The sequence below is a fragment of the Otolemur garnettii genome, unplaced genomic scaffold, assembly GCF_000181295.1.
Source record: "Otolemur garnettii isolate 467f Iridium unplaced genomic scaffold, OtoGar3 scaffold00123, whole genome shotgun sequence".
Lineage (NCBI taxonomy): Eukaryota > Metazoa > Chordata > Mammalia > Primates > Galagidae > Otolemur > Otolemur garnettii.
This window is the reverse complement of record NW_003852518.1, coordinates 1,348,288-1,373,097: the sequence shown is the minus strand read 5'-3', so window position 1 is coordinate 1,373,097 and position 24,810 is coordinate 1,348,288. Positions and strand designations below refer to the sequence as shown.

The following is a 24,810-nucleotide window of genomic DNA, read 5'->3' as shown; positions in this document are numbered from 1 at the left end:
TTTTTTTTTTTTTTTTTTTTTTTTTTTTTTTTTTTTTTTTGGCCGGGGCTGGGTTTGAACCAGCTACCTCTGGCATATGGGGGTGGCACCTACCCTTTTGAGCCACAGGCACCACCCTGAAGATAAATTTCTTTTAAAAAAATCCTTAATTAATCAAAGAAAGTATCACAAATGAAAATATGAACAGATAAAACCAATAGAAAGCAAATTTAAGCTACATTATGTCCATTGCTATTGTAAATATAACTTAATATAAATAAACTAAAAGTCATACATTTTTATGTTGGGTTAACAAATATCAAGACCCAATTATATGCTGACTACACGAAACCCTTGTGAAATATAAAGAAAAGTTTAAGATGTGAGAATATCCATGTGAGAACAAATCAAAGAAAGCAGAAGTACTTGTAATAATTCAGACAAAGTATATTTTAGAAGAAGAAATTTTACCAGGGACTAAGATAGATATTTCATAATAATAAAGCAGTCAATTCATAAAATGGCAACAGGCACCTATTGAAAGAACTCAAAAAGCATAAAGCAAAAACTAATAGAACTGAAATGCACATCCACTGTTGTTATTGGAGATTTCAAAATTCTGTTCTCTGCAATTGATATAAAAGGTACACAGGGGAAAAATAGGATGTACAAGCTATGAAGACATTATCCACTAACTTGACCTACTCAATATATGTCCCAATGTCAGGATATGAATTCTTTGCAAGTCTACACAGAAGATGTGTTGTATTCTGGGACATAAAACAAATAAAATAAAATGAAAAATTTTAAAATATACAAAAATATTCTCTGATAATAAGTGAATTAAACTAGAAATTAATAATGAAAGATCGTAAAAACTAAAGACATACATATATTTTGGATCTAGCAATATAGCAAAAAGTTAATACTCTATAAAGTTTGGCTTATCCCAGATATGTAAGACTTTCCTTCCTTCTTTCTTTTTTTTAATGTAAGACTTTCTTAACTTTAGAGTGATGGACCTCTTGTTAGTCCGATTAAGAAAAGTGAATAGATATTACTAATATAAGAAATTAAAGAAGGATTATTACTGCAGATCCTAAATGAAAAATAAGAGAATATGACAAACTTCTATATGCCAATTAATTGGCATCTTAGATGAAATAAATAAAATCCTTTAAAAATACAACTTCCTTCCCAATATTAACAGTATATGAAATAAAATATATACATGCTTATCTATATTTAAAAAATTTATTTCTTTAATAAAAAACCTTACCACAATGAAAATTCCAGGCCTAGATGGATTCACTGAAGAATTTTCTTCAAGCATTCTAGGAAGAAATCACAAAATTTTATACAGGTTATTTCAGGTAATAAAAATCACTTCTCAAATAATTTCAGGAGTCTAACTTAAAGTGATTTAAAAAATCCAGAAAAAGATTTTTTACAAAGAGAGAAAATTTTAGACCAATATTCCTCACGTGCAGAGACACAAAAATCCTTTAAAAATTAGCAAATCAAAACCAATAATTTATAAAAGATGACATAGCTTTTGAAGCTTATTTCTGAATGCAAACATTCACTTAATATTCATATATCAATCAATGTAATTCAACACACTAACAGAATAAAGGAGAAAACTTTTACTAGATGTAGCTTTGGTGAGACTTCATGAAATATAATGAATAAGACAAGTAAAAAGGAAATAATAAATAGAAAAGCTGATTCTTCAGAGAATTTTTTTTAAAAATCCTGAAATATATATTGAATTACAAAAGATCCCAGATAGTCAAAGCAATCCTGAGCAAAAAGAGTACAGCTAGAGGCATCACATTAACTGACTTCAAAATATACTACAATCAGCATGGTACTAGCAGAAGAATACATAGACCAATGGAAGAGATTGGAGAACCCTAATATAAAGCCACATGTTTACAGTCAACTCATTTTTGACAAAGGCACCAAGAGTACACAATGAGGAAAAAACAACCTCTTCAATACATGGTGCTGGGAAAACTGGATTATCATAACCAAAAGAATGAAACTCCATCTCTTATCTCTAGACATATAAGAAAATAAAACTAAAAATGATTAAAGGCTTAAGTCTAAGACCTGAAGCTATTAAACTACTAAAAGAAAACATTGGGAAAATAATCCAGCTCCTTTTTCTGGACAAAGCTCAAAAGAACAACAGAAACAAAAATAGACAAATAGGATTATACCAAGCTAAAAACTAATGTACATAAACAGGAAAGAAAACAAACAGCAAGAAAACAACAAAGTGAAGCAACAACACATTAAATGAAGGACAATATTTGAAAGTTATCCAGCTGACAAGAGATTAATAAGCAGAATATATAAGGAGCTGAAACAAGTAAATATCAAAAGATGAGCAAAAGATTGGAAAAAATATCAAAAGAAGATATACAAAAGGCAGACAGGTAAGACAGGTATATGAAAAAATGCTCAACATCACTAATAATCAGAAAATGAAAATCAAAACCACAATTATGGAGCTGAGCAAGACGGCAGATCAGAAGGATTGTTCAGCTGAGCTCTCCTAGAATGACTGGGGGAAAAGAGAGAACCCAGTCATACCTGGTGTGGGGACCTTACCCAGATTCATAGCTCAGTGAGCACAGTGAAGAGGTAGTGAGATGGATACAGTGTATGATCCTGAGTGGTGGAAATATGATGAATTAAGCAAGTGACTGGGAATGGCTGGGATCAGCTGGCTGTCCACAGGAGAAAGCCTTTCCAGAGTTTTCAGTTGTTGGGGGAAGCTGCACTTTGAGTGGAAAGCTCAGAAGAGTGGGTGAACTCAAATAGTAGACAGCAACCATATTTGAATGCCAGTTGAAGTGGACTTGCCATAGATTTAGTGGCTGATGAGGCAGCAATGCTGAGAAGATCTTGTGGGCCAGAGGGCTACCATTGCAGGAAGGTCATGAAAAGGTCTTGCATGGGCCTAAAGCATGGTTGTCTTAATGCTACCTGCCAGGATCAAAAATCCACTCTCAGGAAAGGCTGAGGGACTCCCACACCCCATAGGAACTGGAGTTAGAGGGTACATGAGACCTGCTTCTGAAGGATTCTTATGAGCTTTAAAATCCCAACCAAGAAGGGTCTGAATGCTGATGAAACAATCAGGAGGTCACTGAAGGCAACTATGTTTGGAGTAAGGACCACAGAGGTTGCTGGCTGTGCTCTCTGTCTCCTAAGAAAACCACAGTGCCACCTGGTGTCCTGGCAACATATTACAACATACTGTCATCAAGAAAAAGGACTTCTGTTTGAAACAAAGGAGCCACTGAGAAGGAAAAAGGAGGACAAGGAGGTGAACAAGAAGAAAGAACACATGAGGAGGAATCAACAGAAAAATTCAGGCAACATAAAAAACCAAAATGGAGAAATTCTCCCAAGGGACCATGAGACAGCTACATCAGAAGACTCTGCCTATAAAGAATTAATGGACTTGACAGAAAGGGAATTTAAAATATAGATGATAAAGACAATGAAAGGAATGGGTGAGAAAATGGAAAGATAGAAACAAAAATCAGAGAAGAGATATGTTGAATACAGAAAGGATATGGTAGAGCTTAAGGAAATGAAGGAGACAAACAGGGAATGTAAAGATACAGTGGAAAGTATAAAAAATAGTTTAGACCATGGAGAAGAAAGAACCTCAGAGCTAGTAAAGTGTTTGAGTTAACCCTGGTAGTTGAAGAGGTAGAAAAGAAAAGAGAGAATGCAGAACAGGCACTTAGAGAAGGCACTATGAGGCTCCATGAAGCATTCAAATATATAATAGGGATTCCTGAAGGGAAAGAAGATTGCCCCAAAGGAACAGAAGCCCCATTGGTGACTACGACAAAAGAAAACTTCCCAAGTTTTACTAAAGACCCTAAAACACTCCTTCCAGGTAGTTATCAAACCCTGGATTTTCTCAATTCAAACAGAGCCTCTCCAAGACACATTGTAATTAACCTGTCCAAAGTCAAAATGAAAGAAAAAGATTCTACAAGCAGCCAGGAGTAAGTGCCAACTGACCTGTAGAGGCAGAGCCATTAGGATTACAGCAGACTTTTCAATTGAAACCTTCCAAGCCAGAAGAGCATAATAATCCACTTTCAACATTCTTAAACGAAATAATTATCACCCCAGAATTCTCTATCCTGCTAAACTGAGCTTCAGAATTAATGGAGAAATCAAATCTTCTGCAGATGTACAAGCACTGAAGAAATTCACCACAACAAGACCAGCTTTTCAGGAAATACATAGACCTCTTCTCAGCACTGACCACCACAATGGACCTCTAACAATGTAAACACCCTAAAGTTTAAAGGTAAAAATGTAGTTTCTACAATGGCCCAGTGGATAAAACTACACAATAGACTTTCACAAAATAAGATGAACAGAACTCCACCATCAATTCTCTCAATTATCAATTCTCTTAATAAATATCAAAGGACTGAACTCACCACTGAAAGGCACAGACTGGCTGTGATTAAAAAAAAGAAAAAGCACAAGCCTCATATGTTGTCTTCAGGATACACATCTAGCTTTGAAGGACAAGGCTTGGAACAGTACTTTAAGCAAATGGAAATCAGAAGAAATGAGGGGTTGTAATCTAATTTTCATATACAAGCATATTTAAATACACTAAAGTTAAGAAAGACAAAGATGGACACTTTATACTAGTCAAAGTAACAATGTAACAAGAAGACATCTCAATTTTAAATACTTATGCACCCAACTTAAATGCTCCCAGATGTATGAAACAGACCTTGATGGGTTTGAGTGATATCCTTTAACACCATAATAGTTGAGGACTTTAACACCCTTGTGACATAACTGAAAAGATCCTGTAAACAGAAACTAAACAAAGATGCAAAGGGCTTAATTGTGATCCTAGAAAAAAATGGCACTAATAGACGTATAGAGAATGCACAATCTCAAAGCTAAAGAATATACATTTTTCTTGTCAGCCCATGGTATATACTCCAAAATTGACCACATCCTAAGATAAAAATCAAACCTCAGCAAAATTAAAAGAATAGAAATTATACCTTCTATCTTCTCAGAACACAAGACAATAGAGGTGGAACTCAGCTCCAACAAAAATGTTCATCCCCACATGAAGACTTGGAAATTAAATAATCTTATGTTTAATGATAGCTGGGTTCATGAAGACATAGAAGAGGAAATCATTAAATTCCCCATACATAACAACAATGAAGACACAAGTTGCCAAAACCTGTGGGATTTAGCAAAAGCAGTCTTAACAGGGAAATGTATTGCATTAGATGCCTACATTCAAAAAAATAAAAGAGAGCACATCAACAAACTCATGAACTGTCATATGGAGTTGAAAAAAGAAGAAAAATCTACCTCAACCCTAGCAGAAGAAAAGAAATAAACAAAATTAAATCAGAGATGAATTAAATTGAAAACAAAAGAATCATTCAGAAAATTAATGACATAAAAAATTGTTTTTTTCAAAAAATAAATAAAATCAATAAACCTTTGGCCAGATTAACTGAAACAGAAAAGTAAAATCTCTAATAACCTCAATCAGAAACAATAAAGGAGAAATAACAACACAGTCACAAAAATACAAGAGACCATATCTGAGTACTATAAGAAACTCTATGTTCAGCACCTGTAGCTCAGTGGTTAGGGTGCTAGCCACCTACACTGAGACAGGTGGGTTCAAAACCAACCCAGGCCTGCTAAACAATGACAAATGCAACAAAAAATAGCCAGGTGTTGTGGCAGGCACCTATATTCCCAAGCTGAACCAAGAGAATCACTTAAGCCCAAGGGTTTGAGGTTTCTGTGAAGCTGTGACACCATGCACTCCACTGAGGGCAACATAGTGAGACTCTGTCTAAAAAACAAACAACAAAAAAAGAAACTCTATACCCAGAAATTTGACAATGTGGAGGAAATGGATCAATACCTGGAATCACACCCTCTCCCTAGACTTAATCATGAAAAAAATAGATCTCTTGAACAGACGTATTTCAAGAACTGAGTTCAAAGAAACAATAAAAAATCTCCCAACAAAAAAAAAGCCCTGGTCCAGATGGCTTCATACCAGAATTCTATCAAACTTTCAAAGAAGAGCTTACATCAATACTGCAGAAATTATTTCAAAAAATTGAGAATGAAGGAATCTTCCCCAATACATTCTATGAAGTGAACATTACCCTGATACCAAAACCAGGAAATGACCTAACTAAAAAGGAGAATTTCAGACCAATTTCACTAATGAATATAGGTACAAAAATTCTGAATAAAATCCTAGCCAATAGATTACAGCTACACATTGAAAAACATCATTCATCATGATCAAGTAGGTTTCTTCTCAGGGATACAAGGCTGGTTTAACATATACAAGTCCATAAACATAATTTGTCATATCAAAAGAAGCAAAAACAAAGATCATATGATCCTCTCAATATATGTATAAAAAGCATTTGATAAAATTCAGCATACTTTTTTAATTAGAACTCTGAAGAAAATAGGCATAGGTGGCACATTTCTTCAACTGTTTGAAGTCATCTATGACAAACAGCTAATATTATACCGAATGGAGTAAAACTGAAAGCTTTTACACTTAGAACTAGAACCAGACAAGGCTGTCCTGTATCACCACTAGTATTCAACATAGTGCTAGAAGTTCTAGTTAATACAGTCAGGCAAGAGAAGGAAATATAGGGCATCTGAATGGGGGAAGAGGAAGTCAAATCTCCCTCTTAGAGAAGCCCAAAGACTCTACCCCAAGGCTGCTGGAAGTGATGAAAAAATAAAGTCTCAGGGTATAAAATCAATGTCAACAAATCAGTAGCCTTTCTATATGCCAATAACAACCAAGATGAGAAGCTAATGAACATAATTCCCTTCACAGTACCTTCAAAGAAAATGGAATATCTAGGAATATACCTAACAAAAAAGTTAAAGGACCTCAATAAAGAAAATATGAAACCCTAAGAAAAGAAATAGCAAAATATATTAACAAATAGGGGAACATACCATGATCAAGGCTGGGAAGTATCAACATAGTTAAAATGTCTCTATTTCCCAAAGCAATCTACATATTCAATGCAATCCCCATTAAAATACCAACATCATATTTTGCAGACTGGAAAAAAATAGTATGTTTTATATGGAACCAGAAAAAAACACCTTACACAAGGCCAAGGCAATTCTTAGTAATAAAAACAAAGCCAGGGGCATCAGCCTACCAGATGTTGGGTTACACTACAAGGCCATAGTGATCAAGACATCATGGTATTGGCACAAAAAAAGAGAGATGGACATCTGGAACTGAATAGAAAACCATGAAATGAAACTAACATCTTACAGCCACTTAATCTTTGATAAACCAAATAAGAACATACACTTGGGGAAAATCCTTATTCAATAAATGATGCTAGGAGAACTGGATAATCACATGTAAAAGACTAAAATTGGACACACGTCTTCTCCACTCACTAAAATTGATTCAAGATGTATAAAAGATCTAAATCTAAGGCATGAAACAATAAAAAATCCTCAAAGAAACTATGGGGAAAACACTTGAAGTTATCCATCTGGGGAAAGATTTTATGAAGACTTCCATGGCATTGTAATAACAATTAAAACAAATGGGACGGGACTTAATTAAACTAAAAAACTTTACAGCTAAGGAGACAACAAACAAAGCAAATAGACAACTTACACAATGGGAAAGGATATTTGCATATTTTGAATCAGATAAAAGCTTGATAACTAGGATCTACAGTGAACTCAAATTAATTAAGATAAAAAGAGCCAACAATCCCTTAGGTCACTGGGCAAGAGAGATGGTAGAACCTTCTATAAAGAAGACAGATATATGTGGCTAACATATGAAAAAATGCTCATTGTTTCTAATCATTAGAGAAAGGCAAATCAAAACTACCCTGAGATATCATCTAACCCCATGAGAATGGCCCACATCACAAAATCTCAAAACTGCAGATACTGGCATGGATGTCGAGATAACGGAACACTTTATAGTGCTGGTGGGACTGCAAACTAATACAACCGTTTTGGAAGGAATATGAGAATCCTCAGAGAACTCATAGTAGACCTCCCATTTGATCCTGCAATCCCATTACTGGGCATCTACCCAGAGGAAAAAGAATCCTTTTACCATAAGGACACATGCACTAGACTGTTTATTGCTGCTCAATCTACAATTGCCAAAATGTGGAAACAGCCTAAATGCCCTCCAACCCAGGAATGAATTTTAAGCTGTGGTCTATGTATACCATGGACTACTATCCCACCACTAAAAAAGATGAAGACTTTCCATTTTTGTATTAACCTGGATGAAAGTGGAACACATTATTCTTAGTAAAGCATCACAAGAATAGAGAAGCAAGAATCCTGTGTATTCAAGTCTGATAGGAGGACAATTAAAGATCTGATACACAGGGGCACATGGGAGATGGGGAGCACAGAAAGAAGGAAGGAGAGAGGGGGGTGGGGGGGGATCACAGTGTGTGACATACCTCTTGTATAGGCAAAAGGCCTATATGCCTCTGGCCAAAAAAGCTGTCTTAGAGAGAGCAGTGCAAAGACTTTGTGCAGGTATACTTGTGAGAAACTGAGGCAGAATTCCATATGGCTGGGTTGGTTTCAGGCATTAAAAAACCCCTGACTTAAGGCCTTACATGGGAGCAGAGGCTTGCAAACAAGTTTCTGTATGTCTTACGAATTTCCTGACTATGCCTTGCTTAAAGATTAAAGTAACTGCCTCCAGATGGTGAGGCCATTAGGGCAGGTATTCAATCTACCTTTCTCCCCCAGAGCCTCAGGCTTCATCAGATAAGAACAAAGAAGTAATGGCTAACAACATGTTCTCCATTAAGTCATGTATTTTTAGGAGGATTATGTTAGATAAAGTAGTATCAGTTAATCTGTAGATTGCTAGGCTCTGGGCCAGGCAGGATCTGGTCACAAGATATTCATAAGATGTTTAGTCATGAGATGGATTATGGATTGTAATGAATATCAGTGAAGTCATTGATGTCTTTATTACCAGTGTGCACGTGCAGAGCTGGCTATTTAAGCCAGGAGAAAATAAAGAAGCTTGCCACATGCCATGACAGAGTGGTGGTTCCCTTTATTTGCATACAATTTCAATTGTGGGTCTTATTCTCTGCAACACTGCTTCTCTGTGATACCCTCGCAGCAACAGTCTTGGAGGTAGGACTTTACCTAACAAATGCAATCAGTGTAACCTGGTTGTCTGTACCCATAATGAATCCTCAACAATTAAAAAAACATACACACACAGATTTAAAGATTTTTTTAAAAACCCACAATGGTATCTTATCTCAACACATTTAATATGGCTTTTATTAAAAAGACAGGGAATAACGAATGCTAGATAGGACGTAGAGAAAGGGGAACACTGTTGGTAGGAATGTAAATTAGTACAGCCACTATGGAAAACAGAACAGAAGCTCTTCAAAATCTAAAAATAGAACTACCATCTGTGCCAGCAATTCCACTACTGGTGTGTATTCAAAAGAAAGGAAATCAATATATTGAAGAGATTCTTCAGTCCCATATTTATTGCAGCACTATTCACAATAGCAAATATATGGAATCAACCTAAGTGCCCATCAGTGGATGAATGGCTAAAGAAAACGTGGTATGTATCCACACTGGAATATTATTCAGCCATCAAAGTGAGTGAAATCCTGTCCTTTGCAGCAACATAGATGGAACTGGAGATTATTAAGTTAAGTGAAATAAGCTAGGCATAAAGAAAAACATGGCATGTTCTCACTCATACACATATATGGGAGCTGAAAAAGTAGATCTCATGAAGACAGAGATTAGATTAATGATTACCAGCAGCCAGGAAGGTTGGGGTGGAGGGGGAAGAGGTTGATTAATGGGTACAAATATATGGTTAGATAGAAGAAATAAGACCTCATATTCAATAGATCAGTAAAGTGAGTTAATAGTTATCTGTTGTACATTTCAAAATAGCTAAAAGAGAATAATTCAAATGTTTCTACCATAAGGAAAAAGATAAATATTTGAGGTGATGGATATCCTAGTTATCCCGATTTGATCTAAGTTCATACATTATATAAACGTATCAAATTATCATATGTACCTCCAAAATATGTAAATCTATTATGTATCAGTAAAGAAGTTTTATCAGTAAGGAAGTTGAAAGTGATAGAGTGAAAGGTATATATGAAAGTTAGAGATGAAGCAATGCATACGTTAAGAGACATGGAGGAAAGAATGAGAAAGCCCAACAATTTTCTGCTGATAGGAATTCCAATAAAAACCAGAATAAAGATATTTCATTGATAACTAAATGATAAATATAAAGAACTATCCACTTGATAAAAGTTGTGAATTCTCAGATTGAAGAAGCATAAGACATCCTAAGCTAGGTGAACAAAAATATATCCTCTCCCTAAATTATGTTGAATTGATAGAAAAAAACAAGACAAAGTTAACATCCTAAATATAACCAGAGGTGGGAAACCAGAATACCTGCAAACAATTTAAACTCATTATATTTTTAAAGTCAAGAACACAATCTGTAAGTCAATGAGATATGTTTGTTACTGAAGAATCATACCTGTTGAACCAGAATTCTAAACTCAGAAGAGCATTCAAAAGTTAAGGTGAGTTAAAAATTAGAAGTAGAAAAATTCACATTCTTGAAATTATTACTGAAAATTGAAATTCCACAAAAAGAAAATGAAACCAAGAACCTGGGGGTGTGGGTGGGGGGTGGCAAAAGACAAACCTGCAAAAGAAGCAAAAGTAAGAAAAGATGGGTATTGCTTTCCTTTTGGCTAAGATCAAGTGTAGAAAACATTGGTAAAATATCATGGAAAATCTAAATGAATAGATTTAGATTTTTACCATTAAAAATAGTAATAATAATAATACCATTAAAAATAATGTTTTTACCATTAAAAATAGTAATAACAATAATAATAATTAATTTTGATAAAGTAAGATAGAAGATAGGGCAATGGAAATATTTCAGAACTACTCTCCTTGTGTTATTAGAAGACAAAACAAACAAGGCTCTTTTTAATGCTTTAATTTTATGGTGCTAAAAGAAATTATTCGTAAATATTTAAAATTCAAGACATTTCTCATAAAAATCTCACTTTCCATTAACCTTAACATACATTTTGCAAATTTTAGTTTAATAATTATGATGATGTAAACAGAATATAAACTTCTAAAACAAAAGAGAAAAAGTAGGGAAACTTTAAATCTGGTAAAACCAAATTCTTGAAAGCAGAAAAATGAAGAGCAAAGATGAAACCATGGTGCATAGAAAGCAACATAACCTCCTCTTATTTACTCAGTCTCTGAGAACTTATTATTCATGCCTTCTAGGATGATGGTGAACCACTTGTTCAACCAAACAAGTCATACAATGCAAAGAAGTCGTTTTACAAGTCCTCTACACAAAAGTAAGCATTTTCCCAGTAGAATTTTGATTTTAAAATATATCCTACATACTATGAGTAATTCATAGGACGTCAAGAACAATCATTTACTTGGTCATGTTGATTGCCAAAATAAACATGTCAAGGAAGAGTGTTAAAGAGCACCTATGCTGACTAGAATAAAACCAAATCAGAAACGAAACTTCCAGAGAGTGACAGGACATAAGAGTGCGGTGTCCTAGAAAGCAATGACAGAGAAAGCTTCAAGAAGGAGAATTGATTGACTCTGTCAGCAAACATGTTGAGTACCTAGTATGAGGTTCTCATCCTAGGCTGTGAGACACTTCAGTGACTAAGGCTGACAAAGGTCTCTGCTCTCAGGGGCTCTCATTCTAAAGGAAAACAGAGAATAAGGAAGAAACATAAGAAAGTGCACAGGTTATGAGTAGACCGTATCTTAGATGATAGAGAAGTCTTTGGAAAAAAGAAAAAGAGAAGGTCGTACAGGCCAAGATCAGGAGTGCCAGGTGCATGAGGTAGGAGAGTTCAGTAATAAACAGGAAGGTGAGACCCACTTGAGTGATGAGATGTGAGCGGAAACTCAGAGGGGCAGGAGAGTAGCTGTCCAGATATTTGGAGTGACCCTATTGTAGGGAGATGACTGCACATCAGGAAATGCACTTAAGGGGTTGAAGAAGAACAGGAAGCCAGGGTGCCTGGAAGATAAGAGGAGGAAGGAGTTGCAGAAGAAGTCAGAGAAGGGCTAGGAACCAGATCCTGCAGGGTGCTTTAAGCAATCACAGCTACAGGACTGTTACACTGAGTGATGTGAGGCAGAGAGGTAGGGAGACCAGACTTGTAGACCAAAGCAATCATGGTGGCAGCTGAGTACAGAGTAGACCATGTCTGGGGGGAAGCTGGGAGACTAGTTAAAAGGTTGTTGCTGTGATCTAGGACAGAGCTGATGGTAGCTTGGAGGAGGGCTGTGGGACAGGAAGATGTGAGCCATGTCTGATTTCTGGGTACATGTCAAATGTAGAGCCAGCACAACTTCCAGATTGGAGGTCATGACTCTGAAAGAAAGAGATGTCACAGATGATTCTAAGGCTTTGGTATATGCAGCTGGGTGGACTGACAGTGCGTTTACTTGACAAGACCAAGGCGGGGGAGAAGTCAGTTATGGATAAGTCAAATATGAAGATGTTCCTTAGACATGCAAGTGGATATGGCCAACCGGCAGTGTGATGTATGTATTTGGAGTTTGGGACAGAGGCTGGGCTAGAAAAATTAACCTATGTATCATAGCCTACAGAAAGCTATGCAGAGCCATGACAGGGTGGGAACACTGAGGGAGAAGTACGGTAAGAGAGTGCAGAAGACACTGGGTCCTGACACCAGTACATTTAAAAAAAAAAAAAAAAAGGTGACCAGAAAGGAACCGCCACCACTGTGGGAGGAGAAGGAAGAGAATCAAGTGCCTGGAGGCCCAATTAAGAGGAAGGGAGTGACGAACAGTTTCACATGCAGCAGATGGGCCAAGTAAGACAGGGCTGAGAACTGGTGGTCAGACTGACTGGTGGATCTAGCACTCAGCAGAGCGACGGAGTGGAAGTTCAAATGCGTGTGATGATACAGAGAAATGGATGGCAGGGAAGAGAGAAGCAGCAAAGAGAATAAGAAGTAAAACATACCTAATAGTGGAATTGTAGGATCGAATGGCAGGTCTATTTTTAGTTCTCTAAGTGTTCTCCAGACGTCTTTCCAAAAGGAACGTATTAAATTGCATTCCCACCAGCAATGTAGAAGTATTCCCTTTTCTCCACATCCACACCAGCAACTCTGGTTTTGGGATTTTGTGATATGGGCTAATCTTACTGGAGTTAGGTGATATCTCAAAGTAGTTTTACAATAAAGATGTTTGTATCAGAATGTTTATTGCAGCCCAATTCATAATTGCCAGGTCATGGAAGAAGCCCAAGTGCCCATCAATCCATGAATGGATCAATAAACTGTGGTATATGTACACCTTGGAATACTATGTAGCCCTAAAGAAAAACGAAGACTTTACCTCCTTCATGTTTACATGAATGGAACTGGAAAATGTTCTTCTTAGCAAAGTATCACAGGAATGGAAGAAAAAGTATCCAATGTACAGAGCCCTTTTATGAAACTAATTTATAGCTCTCAAATGAAAGATACAACTTAATTCTAGCCCAAGAATATGAGGAGGGGGAAGGGAAGGGGAGGGGAGAAGGGCGCCTGGGTGGTGGGAGGGTGACTGGAAAGATCACCTATATTGCTGTCTAACAAGGGTACAAGTGAACTTTTCTAGAACTAAAATATAAATGTTTTGACACAATGACTATGCAAATGACATGAAATTTATGTGAACCAGCTTGATGAAAGTATTTCAAAATGTATGTGAAAACACTACACTGTACCCCATGTTTGCATTAATGTATACAGCTATCATTTAATAAAAAGAAAAAAGAAAGAAAGAAAAAGAAGTAAAACGTGGGGACCGCAAAGCCCTGCATGTCTGCCCTCTCCCCCTTCCTCTCCTGTTTTGAAAGCTGCCAACAGGCTTCATGAAATACACGCAGGAATATCTACTATCCCAGAGTTTTACGAAAATATAAAAAGTTTGATATGAAATTGGATTTCAGAGTCTTAGGACAATATGAGAAAAGGGAAGGTCCCACCCATGTCTACTTGCTGAGCACAGGACATCGGAATCTTCCAATACTTCTGATCTCATTATATTTTTCATCTTCAAAATGAAGGATTATAACTAAATAGCCCCTAAATTCCCCTCTGGCTTTTGGGTTTATTTCCTACTGTATTCATATGTTGGTTTTTATTTAAAAACCTTCCAGTAGTCATTTCAGAAATAGCTTATTTAATAAAGTAATAATTATGTATCATGATGAAAGTGATAAAACTTTACTCAGAATAGTAAAGTTTTAAAAATAAAACACAGTATCATATATAGTATTCAGTAGCTTCCTCTAAAAGATATAAAAGTTTTCTTAGGAAAAGACTTTTAAAGCCTCCATGGAAAATTCCCTAAAATATTAATGAAATCTATCAGAGGCTCACCGAGGGATTTATCTTTCAAGCTTTGATTCAACTTATAGACTAAATTTTTAAGTACAATGTTAACCAGATACTATGTCAAAAAATACAACATTTAATTAAAAGTATTTTATTAGGTTTAGCATCCTTATGACATAGTAATTTCAAAATGAAGGAGTTCAAAGTACACACACACATTCTGAAAATGCTGTGGGCCTATCAGTAAGCCATTTAGCATTGCCAGGATTATATTCATTAATCTTCACAACATTCTTATGTGGTAAATAGAATTTTCACTTCTGTCCTTATTCACTCTTTTATCATAAGCAATAAGTGGGGGCTGGAAATATACTCATGACTGAATAAATATTTGTTGATGGAACGAGGAAACTGGTAATTCTTTGCAAACTGGCTTTTGACTAATAATAGGTGTTCTGGAAGGCTATGCCTCCCCACACAATGGGAATATCAGTGTTAGCACCAACTTTGGATATGCCAGGAGCAGAATTCAGGGTCCATCTATCTTATCAGAATACAGTCTTTGAAATGAGGGCTGTTGTTTGTTTTTCATTCAGTATCAAAGTAGCATTGATTTCACTGTGTCTGTAATGTATGTGTGTCATAAAGATCAGCAACTTCCAAATTCTAAATATGAAATTGTACCTCTAGCTCCACATCTTTATATATACAATAATGATGGCATTTAACAAGATGGGTACGATTTGGCTGCACTAGTGTGGAATTCTAGGAATGTTGCTGATTCTTCAGAAATGAGTAATTTGGGTCATCTCAAAATTCTGCTTTTCACAGTATATGATATTGTCATGAATTTTGCCAATTTTTATACCTATGATAATTTCATAGATCTTATGAAAGTGTTCCTTGGGATAAGATGCTTCCACCAAAACTTGATCCAGAAGAGACAACTTTAGAAAAAGCTGCCGATCTCATCTCACAATGCTTCACACTGAAAAGATATGAAGGGAAACCAGCGATAACTCAGGTTAGCGAACACCTCCAAGCAATGCTGTATTTCTTACTGTTATTGAAAGGAACTCATACTTTAGGCCAAAATAACACTTATTTTCTTGTTAAGAATTATTTAAAGAATGAAGTAAATGTTATCTCTATGAAATGGGAAATTCCATCATCGTACAAGTAACTGATGACTGCAAATAGTTTAACTTCAACAGTACTGAGAACTTTGATGTATTACTGAAAGGCTACCATTTTCTAGAAAGCCATTTGTAATGCCTGAGTTTATTTTTGAAACTGCAAAATGATGACTAAATCATAAAAAAAGACTGGGAAAAAAATAATTTCACAGGATCACCCATGCTGAGGATACTTCTTGTAAAGAAGGTACAGATCAAAGTTCTTCATGGAAGTTCTCCCTGAGGAGAACCTTCCATGACAAAATGAACAGATCTGTGAGTGGTGGAGTGCTATCTGATACATCTCTTACTATGTGATAAAACAAAGCACATAGTTGTGGTGATGTCCATTCTTTTCCTTTCTAAATACCAAAATGAATTCATCACCTGAGTTAATAATATATCTATACCACAGCCAGAATACTTTTCCTCAAGTGTTGGTCTGTTCTCAGTACTTCACTCATTAAACTCATCCTTTTTCCTAAAGTAAAATTGATATTCCTTGAGATTACATGTACTTAAGTATCTATTATTTGTCCAGAAACCCCTCCTTAGCCTCATGCCTCCCCCACTCTCCTCTTCCTGCAGTTTCACTCCACACCCAAACAGCAGCCCCACATAGTACCATCCTATCTCTGCTGAACTTCTTTTCAGTGTTCAGTGAGCCGTGCTCTTTCCCAGGTTCTGTGGTTTAAGCGTGTCCCACTGCCTTCCTCACTCTTTCTATTTATGCAGGTAAAGTCCCAGGCCTTCTTCAGGTCTCACTGAGGCCCTCATTTTTTACCTCCTGACACTAGATTAGATGTCTCTGCTCTGTGCTTAGAAAACACCTTCTACTTCCACTGATACCCTCATGCTTTTTGTGCTGTATCTCACTGCATAGAAGTCTGGTTAAGATAAGCCCCTGAACTACTTCTTATGACAAAGTTCTTGAATACATAAAATTTGGGGGGTTACAAAGGAAATCAAATTATAATTCTTAATATAGACCCCAAGAGGTCCTTTGACCCCAGTTTAAGAATCACACATTATCTTGTAAAATTTATTCAGCTTTTACAGAGACAAGTGATAATAAGAGAGGAAAAACATAAGTTTAATATAAACCCTCAAACCCAAGAATTTTACAAAGAAGTTAAAATCAATTAAAACAATGCTTGCGGTTTCATCTATTTTAAAGGCTCTCTAAAATACTCCTATATCTTGTGAAAAGTACATATTACTTGGTGTTAAATTATACTACAATCCAAAGTCCTCCCCAGTTAGGATGAGGTTCAAAACTCAGATCTGCCCTGGGCTTAAAAGGAAAGGCTGGCCTGGGACTGCAGAGGTCCAAGTAGGAATGCATCTAGCTCGACAACTAGCATCAGACCTTTCCCAAGGGCTTCAGTCCTGAAGGAGGAAAATGAAAAGATTCCAGTCATGAGAAAACAAAGCAAAATTGGCAGTCAGGGACCAGGAGTGACTCCAGAGAAAACCCAGGAGATGCTAAGGAAGTTTGGACTGTGGTTTTTCTAGAGAGTCTGAGGCTTGATATGATAATGGAAACAGCTATAAAGGGCATTAGAATTTTATACCAGAAATTATAATAACATGTTTATTAAATATCTGTCATTCATTTTTGATGATCATTTTAGATGGTTGGTGGACTCTGGGACAGATTTCAAACAAGATCATTCCTGGTACCAGTAAAACCAATTAATTTGTAAGTTCTCACCTCCTAAGTTTCCATCACTAGATTTCTCACCATGTATTTATCATTAAGAAATCTGATGCTTGGGTGGCACCTGTGGCTCAAATGAGTAGGGCGCCAGCTCCGTATGCTGGAGGTTGCGGGTTCAAACCCAGCCCCTGGCCAAAAAAACTGCATTAAAAAAAAAAAAGAAAGAAATCTGATGCTCCTGGGTTAGACTGAGGGATGGGTAAAGGGCATATCCTCAGAGATGCTTGGACTGACCCCTAGGACTGGGAATATGACCCAAAGGCATATTCTCATGTCACCTTCTTTCTTTCATTTTCTTTACCCTCCCTAAATTTGAGGATAATAAATGTACCATAACTATTTTAAAATAGGGAGTGCTTTATAAACAATTTTATATAAATTTTTATAATATTGCAAAAATCCCTAGACTTCATATAAAAGATAAAAACTAATACTTCCCTGTCCGTAATTTGGTGCATTCAGTCTAAAAAAACCTTGGTATTTCTGTCTTTGAAAATTTCACTATTTTGACTCTTCTTACTGCAGCTCACAACCCAGGTCATCTTCCTTTTTATTTTTCAAATTTATTTTGGATTATTTTATATGCTCTTAAATTTGTAAATAAGAATATGATGTAGTCTGTGCATCAGCTCCCAAGCACACCTACCTTCCTGAGGGGTCACCACAAGTATTCTGGATTTGATGTTTCACATTTCCATGCTTTCTTTCTAACCTGTAAGCACATGTGTTATTGTTGACCAATATGTGGTATTGCATTCCTTGTTTAAAAACCCAGTGTAGGGTGGCATCTGTAGCTCAAAGGAGTAGGGCACCAGCTCCATATACCCGAGGTGGTGGGTTCAAACCCAGCTCCAACCAAAAACTACAAAAAAAAAAACAGTGTAAATGGTATCATACATATATTTATAAAACTTACATTTTTTCAATTATGTTTGTAAGATTCACACCTGTTAACATCTGTGTCTCCAGGTGTTCATTTTCTCTGCTGTATACTCTTCCTCTGAATGAATATACCACAATTTATTCATCCACTCTCATAATTAATTTTTCTGATATTTTGGCAGTTGGCACAATGTTTATATTCCTTCACATACTCTAATATAAAAATATTTCTGTGTTTTAAGTACATGTAGCATGTCTACAATTGCTGGGTCAAATGTATTTCCCTACATTTTGAATGCTGACATACTCTTCCCCAAATGAGCTTACCAGTGGGCTCTTCCATTACTGCTGCTTGAGTTCCTATCACTTCACACTGTGTCCAGGTTGGGGCATTTTCAGGTTAAAAAATTCTAGTCTTGGGCAGCACCTATGACTCAAAGGAGTTAGGGTGCCAGCCCCATGTACCGGAGGGGGTGGGTTCAAACCCGGCCCCAGCCAAATACTGCCAAAAAAAAAAAAAAAATTCTAGACTTAATGAGTATTAAATTGTACTTCGTTACAATTTTAGTTTATGTGTATATGGTTACTAATAATAATTTTTGGTAGGTTTATGACTTACTTGGATTTTCACATCTGTAACTTCCCTGCTCATATATTTTGTCATCCATGCTATTGGGCTGTCTTTTAGAGATTATAGACACTTTTATGTTTAACATTCTGGATAAAAATTCTTTAGTGGTAATGATCTCCTTCTGGTCTACAACTTCTCTATTTTAAGGAGCCCTTTGCTAAACTGAAGTTTTGAATTTTAATGTAACTGAATTCATTGATATTTTCCCTCAAAACTTGTTATTTTTGTGTATTTTTAAAATAAATTTTCCTACCTGGAATTAATAAAAACTTTCTCCTTTTCTTACATTTTTTTTGAAATATTTAAAGTTCTTATTTTCACATTTATCTTTTAAACCCACTTGATATGCACTTTTACCTGTAATAAGAACTAGAGATCCATTTTCTTAACATGAATAAGCAACACTAGTTCCCTTTAATGAGCAGACTTTACTGAATAGCTTAATAAAGAGTTTGAAGCTGTTGCCTACAACCTGTAGTGATGAGTCACAACCAGAAGTTTGCAAAAATCAGATAGAATAGAAAATATAAGAGTGAATCACATGGAATTTTTAAGCAGAAATAAGTAGTTACAAGCAAATTCTGTAGCCAATTACAAAGAATAGTGTGAGATAAACAAACATCACATAAGAGGTCTAAGAAAAAATTATTCAGTCTTTTGCTCCCTGAACTTTTATCTGATTTTTCTGGTTTGGGTAATCTTATGCATTTGATTTTATATTTACCTTTTTTTTTTTTTTTTGACAGCGTCTTAAGCTGTTGCCTTGGATAGAGTGCCATAGTGTCACAGCTGACAGCAACCTCAAACTCTTGGGCTTAAGCAATTCTCTTGCCTCAGCCTCCCAAGTAGCTGACACTACAGGCACCTGCCACAGTGCCCAGCTATTTGTTGTTGTTGTTGTTGTTGTTGTTGTTGCAGTTGTCATTGTTGTTTTAGCTGGCCCAAGCCGGGTTCAAATCTGCCAGCATTGGTGCATGTGGCCAGTGCCCTACTCACTGAGCTATGGTTGCCTTTGATTGCAAAGAAGAATGCATATGTTTGTCTACAGTCAGCAAAATTAATGAGAGTTTCTGCTAAATTTTAGTTACCAAAAAGCAATATTAAGGATAACATTTTTCAAGTCTTTAACAATTTCACTTCTTCAATAAAGCCATTATAAAGCACCCTTTAAAAGGAAATTCTTTTAATTATTAGAAGATAAAAGAATAATGAAGTGAAATATACAAAGCCATAATCAAATTTGACTGCTGAATTTGGAAATGCAAATAGTGAAAATATTGAGTAGAATATTGAGTCTTCTCAAGAAAACATTTTGTTGAGCTATATCTAAAAAAATATTGATTTTTGATAGATTTTTGATAAAGATTACTTAAAATTATTTTTGCAAAATGTGTTAAATGCCCTAATTGCATGTTGTAGTAAATGGTAATAATTTAAGTAATAGATTGAAATAGTCAAAAAATGTAAGATTCCAATATATGCAGTACATTGACATTGTTGATAAGCTCATTCTTTAAATTAAATTAAATTAAAATGAGGGTACATACAATTAGAATATGCAGTTTGCTTTGATAAGGTTAAAGGCTGAGCTATAGTGCTATCCTTCCCCCAAGGAAGTATACCATGCAATGTAACCATTGGGTGCAAACTTATGCAGCTCTTTAGTCCTCCTCCCCCTTATTTGAATTTAATTAATTTTTTCTCTCATGTGAGCATGTAGTTCTTAATCTACTAGTTTCAATTTAGTACTAAGTATATGTGATCCCTGCTTTTTTATTCTTGTGATACTTTGCTTAGGAAAATATTCTCCAACTCCATCCAGGTTGTTACAAAAGATACAAAATCTCCATCTTTTAGGGCTGAACAGTATTCCATGTTATGCATATGCTATAATTTATTAATCCATTCATAGTTGAAAAGCACTTGAGTTGTTTCCACATCTTTGCAAGTGTGAATTGTGCTATAAACATTTGAATGAAAATGAGTAGATACCTAATAAAGGGATTTTAGGATCAAATGGTAGGTCTGCTTTTAATTGAGGAATCTCTATACTTCTTTCCATAAAGGCTGTACTACTTTGCAGTCCCTCCAATAGTGCATGAGCGTTCTCTCTACACCCATGACAGTATCAGCTTTGGGACTTTATGAGGTGGGCCATTCTCAGGGGAGTTAGATAATATCTCAAAATGCTTTGATTTGCATTTCTCTGATCATTAGGAATGGTGAGCATTTTTTCATGTGTTTGGGGTTGCTATTTGTCTGCCCTCATGAGAAATGTCTCTATTTCTCTTCCCAGTGAGGTTATTAGTTTTCTTGTTGATTTGCTTGAGTTATTTGTAGATTTTAGTTTAGCTCTGTGTTAGATTCATAGCATGTTAATCTTCTCCTATCTTTGCCTTGTTGATTGTGTCCTTACCTCTGCAGAAACTTTTAAAATTGATTGGTTCCCATTTACTTATTTTTGTTGCTGCCTGAATACCAGTGGGGTCTTCTTCATAAATTTTTTCCCCAGTAACATTAAGAGTTTTTCCCACATTTTCTTCTGGGATTTTTAGTTTTGTGTCTTAGATTTAAATCTTTTATTCACTGTGAGCCAATATATTTTTTTTTCCTGTGAGTCAATTTTTGCAAGTGGTGAGAGGTGCATGTAGGTCCATTTTTGGTCTTTTACATGTGGCTAAGTTTTCCCAAACCCTTTTATTGAATAGGAATTCTTTTTCCCAGTGTATACTTTGGTTTACTATGTCAAAGATTAAATGGTGATATGAACTGGTTTCACTTCTGCATTCTCTACTATGTTCCATAGACCGATATCTCTATATTTATCCAAATAACATGCTGTTTTGATCACTATATTCATAGTATAACCTGAAATCTGATAAAGTGGTACCTCCAGATTTGTCCATATTTTGTATAACTGCATTGGCTATTTGGGTTTTATTCTGGTTCATATAAAATGCAGCACTACTGTTTAAGGTCTTCAAAGTATGACTTTGGAATTTTAATAGAAATTGCATTAGATCTGTAGATTGCTTTGGGTAGTAAATGTTTAAATGTCCATTTAAACAATGGACAAGCAAATGTAAATTAAACAATGTTAATTCTTCCAAACCATGAACATGATATGTTCCCTCATCTGTTAACATCCTCTGCTATTTCCTTTCTCAGTGTTTCATAATTATCTCTGTAGAGATCCTTCACATCCTTTCTTAAATATAATCCAAGGCATTTCATTTTCTTTGATACCACTGTGAAGGGTATTATATCTTTTCTTTGATTTTTATTTGACTGTTGTTGGTGTATATAAAGGCTACTGATGAACATAGATTTTATGTCCTGTGAATTTTCTGTATTTCTCAAGCACCTACAGGAGTCTTGTGGTTGAATCCTTAGAATTTTCTAAGTATAAAATCATATCTTCCCTAGGGAGTGATAGATAGATAGCTTGACCTCCTCTGTCCCCATTTGGATTCCCTTGATATCCTTGTTTTGTCTGATTGCATTGGCTAGGATTTCCAGCACTATGTTGAATAGTAGTAGCAATAGTGGAAATGCTTGTCTGTTTCCATTTCTAAGCAGTAATGCTTTTAGTTTTTCTCCATTCAGTATGATGTTGGTTGCAGGTTTGTCATAGATGACTTTTGTCATTTTAAAGAATGCCCCATCTATGCCAATTTTCTTAAGTATCCTTATCAAAAAAGGATGCTGAATTTTGTCAAATGCCTTTTCTGTATCTCTTGAGAGGATTGTATGATCTTTGTTTTTACTTCTGTTTATGCGGTGAATTACATTTATAGACTTGTGTATGTTGAACAAAACTTGCATCCCTGTGATGAGTCCCACCTAGTTGTGATGAATTATTTTTTGATGTGTAGCTGAATTCTGTTTGCTAAAATTTTATTGAATATTTTTGCATCAATATTCATTAATGATATTGGATTGTGGTTTTCTTTTTGTGGAGTGCTTTCCTGGCTTTGCTACCAAGGCAATATTTGCTTCATAGAAGGAGCTGGGGAGGATTCCATTTTGAAATAGATTCTACAATATAGGTAAAAACTCTTCTTTGAAATTTTGGTAGAATACTGGTGTGAAACTATCTGGTCTGGGACATTTTTGTTGTTGTTGTTGGACACTTCTGTATTTTGTTTCAATTTCAGTGCTTGATATTGCTCTGCTGAAGAGTTCTATTTCTTCCTGGTTCAGTGTTGGAAGGTTGTGTAATTCCAGGAATTTGCACATTTCCTCTATGTTTTCAAATTTCTGAACATAGTGATTTTTATAGTATTAAGTGATGATATTTTGTATTTCTGTGTTGTCTGTTGTTATTTCTTCTTTTTCATTTCTGATTGAGTTTATAAAAGATCTTACTTTTCTGTTTCTGGTTAACATGGCCAAGAGTGCATCAATTTTATTTATCTTTTCAAAGAACCAACTCTTTGATTCATTAATCTTCTGAATGGTTGTTTTGTTTGTGATTTCATTTAGTTTTGATCTGATTTTGGTTATTTCTTTTTTTCTGCTGGGTTTGATGTTGGAATGCTCTTCCTTTTCCAGTTCCTTGAGAAGATTAATTAGATTGCTGAGTCACAGTCCTTCTGATTTCTGGATAGGTGCATTTAATGCTATGAATTTCCCTCTTAGTATTGATCTTGCAATATCACATAGATGTTGAAAGCTTGTGGACTCATTGTCATTTTGCTCAAGGAAACTAATGATTTCCTTTTTTATCTCTTCCTTGACCCAGATATTGCTCAGCAGTAGGTTGTTTAATTTCCATGATGTTGTATGAAGATGAGTATTTCCATTTGAATTGAGTTCTACTTTTATTTCTCTGTGATCTGTAAAGATAAAAGGTATAATTTGTATTTTTAGAATTTGTTGCAGCTTTATCCATATCCTAGAATATGATTGATCTTAGAGAATAATCCATAAGCTGATGAGAAAAATGTGTATTCAGTTTTATGGGGATGAAATATTCTGTATATGTCTATTAAACACATTTACACACATATACAGAATATGAGTTACAGAGTTATGTCTAAGTTTAATGTTCCTTTGGTTTCTGCTTGGAGGTTTCTGTCCAATTCCATCAGTGGGGTATTGAATGACCAGCTATTACAGTGTTGTTGTTCAGACCAAGTAGGTTTTGCTTTATAAATCTGGGAGTGCTTGAATTGGGTGCATAAATATTTAGGATTGAAATATCTTCTTATTCAATTGTTCCCTTGATTAGTATATAGTTTTCATCTTTGTATTTCTTTACTTCCATTGCCTTAAAGTTAACTGAGTCTACAATAAGAATTTCAACTCCAGATTTCTTTTGGAATATTGTTTTCCAATACTTCACCCTGAGTCTTGATTTGTCCTTGGATTTAGATGCAGTTCCTGAAGATGACATATACTTGACCTGTATTGATTTTTAATCCAGTCAGCTAGTCTGTGTCTCTTCAGTGGGAAATTCAACCCATTCACATTTATTGGGATAATTGTTAAGTAGGGTGGAATTCTGTTTATCTTGTTATGTGGGGCTTTATTGGCTTGTCTTATTACTTTGGCTATGTGGATGCTTATCATTGTCCTTTAGTTTCTGGGTACCTTTACTTTGTCAGGGGTCCATTGTGTTGGTCTTTGTATAATATGCTCTGATTACTTCCTAAATATCAGGTCCTATAGTGGCAAATTTCCTCAGTGGTTGCTCATCAATAGAAGATTTGATTTCTCCATCGAATATGAAACTTAGTTTTTCAGGATACAGAATCCTAGGCTGGAAGTTGTTTTGTTTGAGAATATTGAAGGTTGGGGCCCACTCTCTTCTGGCCTGTACAGTTTCTGTGGAGAAATCAGCTGTTAACCTGATAGGTTTTCCCTTGTATGTCAGCTGCTGCTTAC

At 35.5% G+C, this 24,810-nt stretch overlaps 1 protein-coding gene across 1 annotated transcript in view; it reads left to right on the top strand.

Annotated features, from left to right (window-relative positions):
- Nucleotides 1–24,810, top strand: part of SPATA48 (spermatogenesis associated 48) — a 72,128-nt gene that overhangs the window by 25,638 nt on the left and 21,680 nt on the right. The window contains exons 3-5 of the mRNA XM_003797758.1: nucleotides 11,407–11,483; nucleotides 15,399–15,537; nucleotides 17,323–17,390. Of these exons, the coding sequence (XP_003797806.1) occupies nucleotides 11,407–11,483; nucleotides 15,399–15,537; nucleotides 17,323–17,390 (284 nt within the window). The remainder of the gene's footprint in view (nucleotides 1–11,406; nucleotides 11,484–15,398; nucleotides 15,538–17,322; nucleotides 17,391–24,810) is intronic.